The 12,402-nt window shown below is 31.8% G+C and overlaps 1 protein-coding gene across 6 annotated transcripts in view; it reads right to left on the reverse strand.

Moving 5' to 3' along the window:
• FSTL5 (follistatin like 5) overlaps window positions 1-12,402 on the reverse strand; it is an 812,423-nt gene that overhangs the window by 101,814 nt on the left and 698,207 nt on the right. For all 6 annotated transcript variants that reach the window (XM_005556204.4, XM_005556203.4, XM_005556206.4 and 3 more), the window contains one exon: window positions 7,367-7,485. In XM_005556204.4, the coding sequence (XP_005556261.3) occupies window positions 7,367-7,485 (119 nt within the window). The remainder of the gene's footprint in view (window positions 1-7,366; window positions 7,486-12,402) is intronic.

Below are 12,402 nucleotides of genomic sequence, written 5' to 3' on the forward strand. Positions count from 1 at the left end.
CAATAGAAACATTTAGTAAAATAAAATTGAAACACAGTTTCTCATAGTATACTTTCCTTCCCTCACCACCTCCAGACTGATATTTGTGACTTTTTTAAAATATGGAAAAAATTTTTAAAGAAATGGATGTCTTCACTGTTAAATTGAAATTGTGAGAACTATTGTTGAAATATCAAAAGTAAACAGTGAGAAATGAAGCCAGTATTCAGAAACTTATAGTTAAATGAAAATTTTTAGAAATGTTGAGAAAAATAAAAGCTAAAGATGTAATCATTATATTGTAAATCTAACCCATGAGTATGCAAAATAATTATATAATTTTCAATATATTTAGGAAAAAAAAGTTATTAGAATTGTATAAGCAAAATTATTGTCTTTCACAGAAGAACACCAACAGACAATATTTAATATTGATAATTCAAGAAATACCACTGCTAACTACCTTTTTTAGTGATTAAATGTAGCAATTGATCGAGCTGGCACTAGACATAGGGAAACATGAAGGAATAATATATTGTATTTTATAATAAAATATTTTGTTTTATTTTATATTTGCCATGAAAATATATTACCTGGAAAAAATAGGTCTTTTTTTTTGTGTTAAAATATATCTTATATGAAAAGACTAAGTATTCTTTAAGACACATCTAATATGATAGATTTGTGTGATTTTGTAAATCTCAAGTAAAAGGTTTTGATGTTTAAATATATTTGTATCAATATTTTTTCTGTCAAAATCTTCAATTTTACCTTTAAGAAGTTTCTATTGAAAAATCTAAATAACCTTAAACACGTTTATTTGTAAAGTGTGTGGAATGCACTTTTACATGTGTGTAAGTGAGTCCTTATTAATCATATAAAAATGTTGTCGATGGATTGTCTGAAACACACATCATTCTGATCACATTCATCCAAATACCTTGGCTACTTGTTAGCGATAATCTCTTGAAAGGACTTCATATGCTGCTTGGCCCACTTAATAATGCTATACAACTCCATTACATTTATGAGCTTTCCACTGTTGTTCCCCCCAATTTTAGGCTTACATATTAAAGCTTAACAGAAACACAAAGTGAGAATTATAAAACAGTGTGATTATTAAGGAAGCTTTATAAGACCTCTTTACATCTACGATGTCAAGCACTGATTTGTTAAATTCATTTCTTTTTAAATTTACAGAATAATCTTCTAAGGAATAGTTAGAAGTAGTTTACATTCCTCTCTTCAGGTAGCTCTTTGCAGGATATCACTGTAACCACAAAGGGACTAAGGCTCACGTTGTTATCATTCTATAACTCTGTAAGTTAAGCCAGGTTTGAAAAGAGACACCCTGAGGAAAAAAAATAAATAAATAAGTGGGGAAACATTTTGATTCCCCTTCTGAAAGATGGTGGTGTTGTATTCAAAAGGTTACCCACTGGCTTCATGGGGAAATGGATTGTCTGCATCATGTAAAGGGGCTGGTATTTCAAACGACTATTTTTGAGGACCAAGTTTGCAGAAGTATAACTGGACTAGAAACAGAGCAAGGGAACTGATGAACACCCTGAAGGTTGCTTTGCTTGAGATAAAGGTCAACAATAGCAGAAAAAGAAATGTGGACCATTGAGCTTCCCAGTTTCTAATCTCAGTTTCAATTTCTTGAAACGTAAGTATTCTGGACATTACAAACAACCTGTTCCTATGCAAGAATTCTTTTCTAACAGACTGGTAACAGTAGTTTATAAAGGTAAAATAATTTTGGCTTGTGGAAACTCCAAACCTGGATAACAGACATTTTAGAGGAGACTTACATCAGACTCCCTGTATAAAGTATAATGAGTTCAGTTCTACAGTTCAGTATAATTTAAGTTAGCATTAAAACCGGGTATAGGCTGGCTGAGATGGCTCATGGCTGTAATCCTAGAGCTTCAGAGGTTAAGTCAAGAGAATCTCTTGAGCCCAGGAATTAGTGACTAGCCTGGGCAGCTTGTGAGGCCCCGTCTCTGCAAAAAATTGAAAATAATTAATCGGATTCAGTGGTGTGCACTTGTAATTTCAGCTACCCACGAGGCTGAGGTAGAAGGATCCCTTGAGCCCAGGAACTCAACACTGCAGTGAGCTATGAATGCACCACGGCACACCAACCTCGGCGAAAGAGTGAGATCTTGTTTCAACAAAACAAAACAACAACAACAACAAATCAGTAATAGATCTTTCAGGTTCCACAATATAAGACATATGCATAATAAGACACATGGTTTTCTTTAAACTTATTTCAGGATCCATTAAATAATAAGTAATACCATGGCATATGTGAAGAGCAGCAGCTAGATCTGTAACAAGCAAAGAAGGTGACTGAATGAAGAAGTGTCAAAGAATAAAAGAGTAATAGATAAGGATGGAACCGTGGTAGAAAACCAGAAGAGTAACCAAGTTGGTGATCTTGGGAAAGCTTGTTTTTGAGCCTGTAATTTTAAACATATTTCCAAACTCCTTTTCAGTTTGAGTCCTGAATCCATAAGTCTGAAATATAATTCTATTTGCTTGAAGTTCATACTCTAGGTGACATGATGAAATCATGTGTACAACTGGGATAAATATAGAAATAATCGTATCTAGTAAAGCTACATAACAAGATGGAAAAAAGACGAAAAATAACTAAAAGTCTGTTGTACATATCCTCACCAACTCACTATCAAAACGTGAAACCTAACGTAATCTGACATTACATCAAAATTGAGTTTTTATTTCAGCAAGCACAACACCATTTTCTGAGAGATTTGATTCTACACTCTAAATATATCAGGTCTTATTTAAACTTTATTGATCAATGAGTTATATTGGGAAGTACACTGCTGCTCTCTCTTAATGGAGACCATGAATTTGAAAAATATTATATTCATATTTAATCCCTTTTCATGGGAAAAAATGATTCCAAAAGACTCATTTCCACCATTGGTACTCAAGAAATCTGTCTTCTAAAATGAAACACATTAGTGCTTTTTTCGGTACTAAAAACTCATATACAGTGCATTTACACAGGAACTTATCACTACGTGATCCTGAATTAATAGATCCATGAGGTTATAGTCACTCTGAAACAATTCAATGATAAATTACTCTATGAAACATTTTTCACAAACACATTGAAAGAAGAATATTGTTTCATGGCAATTGTAAATTAAGGAGAAGTATTAATGTAGAGAGAGAATTAGATGTGTACATTTTTAAACTTAGAGAATGCATAAAACAATGAATAGCTAAGGCTTAAAGCAATGGAATTTTTGTTAAATTCATTTAACAAATGTTTCTTGGCCTGTCATATGTAAGACATTGTACCGAGCATGTTGAGAATACAAACACTAACCAAACTTAATCCTTGACTACAAGGGACAGGAAGATGTGATGGTTGATTTATACGTCAGCATGGCTAGATTATGATGCCCACTTGTTTGGTCAAATACTTGTCTGGATGTTGCTGTGAAGATGCTTGTGAGGTGATTAGCATTTATAATTAGTTGACTATAAGTAAACAGATTACCCTCCATAATGTTTATGGGCCTCATCTAATCAGTTGAAGGACTTAAGAGCAAAGACTAAGGTTTTTGTTTTTTGTTTTTTGTTTCTGTCTGTGGCCCAGGCTGGAGCGCAGTGGCCGGATCTCAGCTCACTGCAAGCTCCGCCTCCCGGGTTTACGCCATTCTCCCGCCTCAGCCTCCCAAGTAGCTGGGATTACAGGCGCCCGCCATCTCGCCCGGCTAGTTTTTTGTATTTTTTTTTTTTTTAGTAGAGACGGGGTTTCACCCGGTTAGCCAGGATGGTCTCGATCTCCTGACCTCGTGATCCGCCCGTCTCGGCCTCCCAAAGTCCTGGGATTACAGGCTTGAGCCACCGCGCCCGGCCAAGACTAAGGTTTTTTAAAAAAGAAGGAATTCTACCTTTAGGCTTCAACATAGAAATCCTGCTTGAGTTTCCAGCCTGCTCTATGAATTTAAGATTCAAGACTATGACTTTAACTCCTGTGTAAGTTTCCAGACTGACAGTCAGACCAGTAGATTTTGGACTTAAGACTGCAACATCAACTCTTATCTGAATTTCCTTCTGGCTGGCAAACTCTACAAATTTTGGACTTGACATATCCCACCTGCAATTGTGTGAGCCAATTCCTTAAAATAAAACATATAGGAGATAGATAGAGAAAAAGATAGAGATAGAGGTAGAAATCAAATGACAGAAATAGAGGGAAACGTAGTGGTAGAGGTAGTGGTAGCAGCAGAGATAGAGACAGAGAGAGAAATGGATAGCCTATTGATTCTGTTTTTCTGGATAAATATTTTCTGATTGCATAATATTCAACAAATTTCTCATGAAATTACTTTGTAATTAGAAATATATTCTTAAGAGAATGTAGCACCAAATAGCTTCCATACTCTGAAATTGCCATCTATCTTGTTTTTAAATGTAGAAAATATTACCTTCAAGTAAAAATTATTTACTTCAACACTTATTCTCAAAGCATAACATGATCAATGCACTTCTCATTCTATTAGGATATACTTGTATGTACATGACAGTATTTGTGTATATATATATTCCAATTATTTAAGCTTATTTTATATTAAGGAATGAAAAATGGCAGAGTAATATAAAAGGAATTTAATTTACTCTAGCCTCTTTTCATATATATGGCATATAATAATTACATAAGAAATATATTTCTTTTATGTCATGAGTGTTTCTCCATATATTTTGTTATTTAAAAATCGTAAGCAGAAATAAGTTATAACAATTTCCTTTTTTATATTATTCTTGGTGCTTTACCAAATGTTGGTCACCTTAAATTTTGAGCTGTATTTTAATTTCAACATCCAATGCAGTAAAAATGTTATGTGTTTTCAAAACCAAAACACTATTTGATAGTTTTCTCCCTTCTTAAAAATGCAAACATGCTTTTTTTTTACTCCTTTCATTACTCTTCCATAAGAGTACAGAAACCTTTATAAACTTTTTAATACAGTATAGGAATGCAAACTTTCTATCCTTGCATGTAGTTTTATGTAGAAGCATACATTTCCAGAATAACTTCATATTCTCTAATATTTGTCTCACACACAATATGACTGTAGATTTCCAGGGGCTGTGACTGATATAATCTGATATAGCAGATTAGTTATTAGTAACTAGTTATCCCTGCTTTGTCACTGTTGGTGTATGTTTGTGGATAAGGGTTCATTGTTTGAAGAAAATAAGTTAAAGATGTCATCATTGATATTTGGTTTCTATTTCCTCTTTAATATTTAATTTCTTATCAGAAAATTATACATAGTTTGTATATGTAATTTTTCTCTGTATCTATTATATATTATGTATATTTATTTATCTATGTAGGTATACATAAATATATATGTATACATAGAGAGCTGTATACATCACATTGCTTTGTCCTACATCTCTATGTCTCCTCTATGTCTGTGTATATACATATAAATATATATGTATACATAGACAAATATACATATTTAATTGGATACATAGAGAAATAATACGTGTATGCATAGATAAATAAATATACACAATTCTACCTTGTTTTTCTTTAGTTGTTTTAGGAGGACATCTGAGTATTATAAAGCTTTAAAGAGAGAGAAATTCAGGTAAATAACGCTCACATCCTTGTTGCCTTGACATGTTACAAAACTGTCACATCAAATTTTAGCTTGTTTTTTTTAACTTGAGATTCCAAGTTATTAAATTAACTCACCCAGAGCTGTCAAGAAATGTTCTGGGAAAGCAAAGCATGCTCTTTAAGACTTGAGTCACATAGTAATGAAGCATTTACTGATACCCTGAAATAGCACACATGTGGTGCAGGAAGAACATTCTTTGTCTCTAAATTTGCAAATCAAATACCTGAAGTGATAGTTTTGTGATGAAAAGTATGAATTTCACAGCCTATCTTATTAGTATTAGTAATTGAAGTTTCAAATTCTGTGATATAGCCAAGACATATGTGTTATTAGCTGAAAAACTGCTATTCCTGTAGAAATCAGAAACACTCTCCTATAAAATTATTTTGTTCTGATCTAAATAATAATATTTATACTGAACACCACACTACCTATATCTGCATGTTAGTCTATATTTCTTATTCAGAATGTTTTTGTAAAAATATGAGTGTGGCTTAAATTATTTCTTTTATCAGCAATAACTTGTTTTTATTCATGTGTTTATGTATTGCATACATATATGCACAAAACACAACTTATTCAAAGACTGACTTAATAACGATAACGTAAGATTATTAAAAAAAAATAGGGTCGGGTGAAGTGGCTCACGCCTCTAATCCCAGAACTTTGGGAGACCAAGGAGTGTGTATCACGAGGTCAAGAGTTCAAGATCAGCCTGGCCAACATGTTGAAACCACGTCTCTACTAAAAATACAGAAATTAGCCAGGTGTGGAGGCAGATGCCTGTAATCCCAGCTACTTGGGAGGCTGAGGCAGGTGAATTGCTCGAACCCAGGAGGCAGAGGTTGCAGCGAGCCAAGATCGCACCATTGCACTCTAATCTGGGTGACAGAGCAAGACTCTGTCTTAAAATAAAATAAAAATAAAATAGAATAAAATAAAATAAAATGTGCAATTTAAGATTTTTTTGTATGTATAATTAAGTTATAACTTAACCAAAATGGTAAGAATTTTACTTAATAATTTAGCCTATAGCTGAAATATTTTTAAATAAAAGGACATTATATTTGTTTGTCCTACATAATACCTAGGAGGAAACTGACCTATATTATCTCCTCTCATAATTTTTTTCCTTCTTTTCATTCTAGGGCATGGATTTACAGTATAAATTATTGTCTCCATGTATTAGTATATGACAGCAACACTGCCTACTGGTAGGCTGAAATGAGGAGTTGAAAACATTTGATATTTTCCCTTATTTATCTGAATTGTCCATTCCATTGGGACCTCATGAAGAATGAGATGAAGAATAAAAATGGTTTTACATTTATAAAGCATCTAATATATACTAGCTTCCCACCAGATTATTTTATTTTATTTTCTTGTAGTAAATATTACCTATAAATACAGGAGGTATTCTAAACTGGAGAGCAGGCAAAGCTATTGCAGGTCGTGTTCATCCTGTTATTTCGCTTTTCTTACTTTCATTTTAATTACAAGCAAATATTTAGGAATACATAATATATTATTTTCCTCCTCAGATATAAAACCTAAAAAGAATAATACCGAATATCATGGGTTTCATAATTTTTTTCCAACACAAGTCTCATATATGTATAGGTTTTGTTATATTTCCAAAATATAATTCTACTTAACAAAATTTCTGCATGAAATGTCAAAGGAACTTTTTAGATACTTGCCTGAAATCCAAGGAGCTTTTCACTAGGCTTAATGTGCCTCTGAAATTCACATTCTATGGGTTGTATCACTTTGATTCCATCTTCATAAAACACATAGAACATGTTCCCAATTCCCAGACCTTAGGAATAAAAACACATTTAAATGTTCAAAATATAATTATCATAAACCTTTACAATCAAAATTCAGTGCCTCTCATATCTTTATCAGGGGATCAGTTTTCGAAGTTGTGTGATGTTAATAAAGCAAACCATATGGGACCCTCACTGTATACCCACACCACTTCGTGATATTACGCAGACATTACACTTCATTCTTCCTCAGCTGCAATTCAGTGGTTTCTTTAATATAATTAAATAAATGTTTCATAGTTTAAAGCAATTATAAATAGGGATATAAACTCTTGATACATAGATTATGTTGGATACCTTCCCCACTTAATGTACGTGTTGATTAAGGAATAAAAGCACTTTCTGAAGAATCAAATTTATCTTACTACTTTTATTAGAGTTCACTAGGAAAAGTTTAATTTCTTTGCAGGAGTTTAGTTCATATAAAGATTTTTAGGAAGAAAAAGACCAAATGCCCTAGATTTTGTAGAATAAATGTTTTCTTAAACTAATTTTTGTCAAAATAATTCTAAATAGAGATCTTACATATTAGTTTTAATATTGACAATTTGGGAGGTCTATTTCTATACCTTAAACCAAACGAAGGTCTTTGAAAAATCTTAATTTAATGTTTAAATCACACTTTTCTTTTTCACACTACAGATCTGGATGTGTGGTATCGCAGAAATTCATCTCCCCCGACTTTCTAAATCCATGTCAAATGGGTGCAGGAGGCGTGTTTGAAACATGTGTAGGTTAACTAAAGCCTAAGCCCAGGGAACTTCTGCATACTCATGAACATCTGTTCTCTCTGTTTCCTCTGCTTCTTCTCTGTTCCAATGTGGTCAGTCCTGAGCTCTTGTAATCCTTCCTTTTCTGATCCTCGCCTATATAGCTCTTTTGACCTGTTATATTGGTTTACACAGTCAAATTTATTCAATATAATTATATCTTACATAATTCAGTGATAGCATGTTTTCTTTAAAAGATAACAATAATATTAAAATCTTGATTGGAAAATCAAACCATTGTTGCTTACAATGTTTACATTCTAAAAACATCTGTAAAGGGAAAGATAATTTATTTAAATAAAAAATAATTTTCTAAGCATTATTATTATTTTTTTCAATTGTGATCTCCTGCAAGGTTCAGCCTGGGCTTTCCATCTATTGATAAACACAATAACAGTTTGTTGATTTGTAAAACATATGTGTTTATTGAACTTAAGTCATATTTCATCTTACATTTTATATGTTTCTAGGGAATACTTATGATCATAAATAATAGCTGACTACTAAATTTTATTTTATTTTTCCATATAACTATGTATCCATATATTCCTAAGATTTAGAGAAAAATGTATACAAACTGAACTATTACTTCATTCATGCTTATACATAGTCTGCATACAATTTTTCTTTTGGCACATGAAATTATTTATAATAATACCTATATACTTTAAATGACTCCAGGTTGTTTGATATACCTTATTATTTTATAAATAATTCTCAGTACTTCTATTTTAATAGATGTAAGCTTTAATAGGTAATTATCCATTATAATTCCAGAGAGCAATACATAAATATGGAATATTCCTGAACAGTAGCAGAAGTGGCAAGAACTAAACTCATCACGTTTTTTATAAAATAAAGTTTAGTAGTCAGCTATTATTTATAATCATAGCTTTGTTTAAAGGAATATAAATATTATATGCACAAAAGAGAAAGCCGAAACAGAGCACCTAAGTATTTATGCAAAAGCTTTTTCATTTGTATCAGCAAAGCCTCCATGCAAACACTAACAAATCAATAACTATCAATTTAACGTTATTGGTTTCTGAATATTGTTGTTGAAACTTATAAATGTAACAAAGCCATAATGTGGTGTCTGATTTTCATTTGTGTCTGTTACATACTATGTTTGATTTTTATTACTAAGCTCTTAACATTTTTCAGTGAATGTGACTACCTTTCTTTAACTTCGCCAAAATACTGTTCGACAATTATGAATTTGAATGTGTTTGGGCCTGACAGCTACTTTAAAGTCCAGATTGTTTGTCATGTTTCTTGAAATATTTCCTTCCCTTACTGCTATGCATACTTTTATTAGTTTTTTTTACCATATTCTACACAGAAAAGAGTCAGTGGGATTCCACTATAATTTGTTGCAGTGGTGGAATTTGTGAGCTATATTTTCCACTAAATACCACTTAATCCATCTAAATCACTCTTTCAGGTTCTAGAGTATATTTTCTTGATTTTTAAAATATGAATTACACATGAACATTTTTACAAAGCATAAACCACTTTTCAGGTTAAAAGTTACTGAAGAAATACAGATACTATTAGTTAAGATTTAGTTTTTTTATTTGACTCTTTTCAATGAGACTATAACTTCTTAGTGCTTATGAAACAGTAATGCCAACAAATTACTAAATACAACTAGATTAATTAAAATAGCAATTATAAAATAAATGCCTATATATTGGTAACTCAGCCTATGAAATAAAACTTTTCATAAGACTCATTCACAAGACTTGATATTTTGCCATTTACATTTTTGCAAGGCATTATTTTCTTCCTCATAAGTTTTATTTAGAATTTTTGCAGCAGAATTTATGATCTGAACATATGACCTGATATGTTTCTCTTTCAATTTGCTGCTTTGATATTGTGCACACATAAATTTATTAAGATTATCCTCAGCAAAGAGGAATATAAATGACCTGATGATGGAGATGTTGGAAACTGAAGACAAGTATGCACATTTTCATTTGGGACATTCATTAGCTTTATGTGTAAAAATAAAATAATATATTTGTATATATTTTTACTAACTACTAAATTTATATATATTATATTTTTGACAAGTGTAGGGATAAGAAAATAAGACAAAGAGAGATGAGAAATTTCATACTCCGCATTCAGACAGATCAGAGGCAAATCATAGCTCTAGCACTTGCGCTTTCACTGTGAGAATCTTAATTAGACTGTGTGATAATTCCCCATATCAAATTTAAAGATAATAATTATACTATGTCATGCAGCTGTTGTAAGCTTTCAATTAGGTAGAGAATGTAAAATATTTAGGAGAGTAACTTGCACACAGCAAGATTTCAAAGAAATGGTAACTTATTTATTTATTTATTTTTTGTGGATATCTATTCCTTATAACACTACTGAAAAAAGCAAATGGTGACATGGTATATAACCAGAATTTGATAACTATTCTCACTTCTCCTCAAACCCATGCTGTGGAATATAATGCTATTTAAATTTTCTATGATATAAAATGTTAAGTTCTGTTTTCCCAGAATCCTTGAGCCAGCTAGAAGATCAACTTTATTTTCTTGTGGAGCATTTCTTAAATTTGGCCCTTTTAGGGAGTCTGCCAAGCCCAAACTGTTTTCCTAATACTACTAAGATGTCATTCACAGTTTTTCTTGCATTATTATTTTTTTAAATGTAGGGTTTAGTTTTCAACAGGCTACATGAAGTATAATGTTATGTAAGATATCACAACAATTCAATGCAGAAGCAGATGTAAGAACCCAGCATCTTCTATTAAGTCAGAAAGTTAAAGGATTTGCAAAATGTAAACAATGTGTTACCTTTTAGCTTTTTGAAAACATAGCTTTAAAATGATAATATGCTATTTATGGCTCCATGTACTGGGTTTATTAGGGCTATTTTAACAAGTTAATAAATGCATATTTTAAATTTTTCTATTTGCATTTCTAATACTAAATATTAGTAGACAGAAATGCCCCTTCCCCCGCCAAACACAAAGGTCTCTAAGTTCTCAATATTTAAGTGTGTAAAGGGATCCTGAGTCTCAAACAGTCTGAGTAGTGGTGAACATTACTTCTGTCTTCATGAATGCATTGTGGTGGATTATATTACAGACATCAGTGACTTCAGTGAAAGATTCTACACTACTCTAGCCACAGTAAAGATCGGGAACATGTGCACTTTTTTTTTTTTTCCTATTTCAGGCTCTAGTGAAGGCAGACACAAACACTTTTTTTTTTCTTTTTTGGGCGAGGGTTGTTAATCTAACAGAGTATAGTGACTCCAGATGTTATCCATAATTTATTTGTTCCTTGAGAGCTTTCTTTCTGGTTTTTCTTTCTATACACAGAAAAGACATAAGCAAGAATTACTCCTGCAGTCTTACAAGACAGAAGTATTTCCCAGAGGATTTTCTAATCAATATTGTACCCTGAAATACATGAAATGGACTGAAAAAAAATGGATATAATGCACATTCCTATCTCGATCCTTTGGGAATGGGAACCACTCAAAAACAGTAGTGTATTGTGAAATATAGTTATACTACTTATTATATACAGTGGATATATACCATGTAATTTATTTCAGCAATACAATTTGATTAATTTCCGATTATTGGATGCATGTTTATGTGCATCATAAAAAAGATTTTATTGTGATGTTTTTCTTCCTTTGACTTAATTGTCATTAGTTTTGCATTCATGTTATAGTCCATGAGAAGTTGTAAGTATGATGTAGTGATTTGGTAGCCAATCAAAGGTGTTTCAATAAATTATGGTGTTACACAAAATCCTTCATTGGTGGATATTATCCTTTTAACTTTCAAGTGATCCTAAAGGTATGCATATTTTAAAATATAGAAGAAATCTCCCCTCTTTAGATAAAGAATATTCTTTAGGCAAGAATAGATTGTCTGCATTGCATTTCTCACTGAATAACTCAGCACGGATAGATTTTTGGTTCATGAAAGTTCTCATTCACTATATCCTGACTTTGGAGATAAAATTGTCTTTGTACACAGAGCAAAATCATATCATTGCACCACAATAAAGTCTTTATATTATGTTCAACTATAACAAAACTAGATTATCCTTTCATTCTTGCTAAAAAAATTTTTTGGGAGTGAGTGTGTCAAGC

Source organism: Macaca fascicularis, chromosome 5, assembly GCF_037993035.2.
Source record: "Macaca fascicularis isolate 582-1 chromosome 5, T2T-MFA8v1.1".
NCBI lineage: Eukaryota > Metazoa > Chordata > Mammalia > Primates > Cercopithecidae > Macaca > Macaca fascicularis.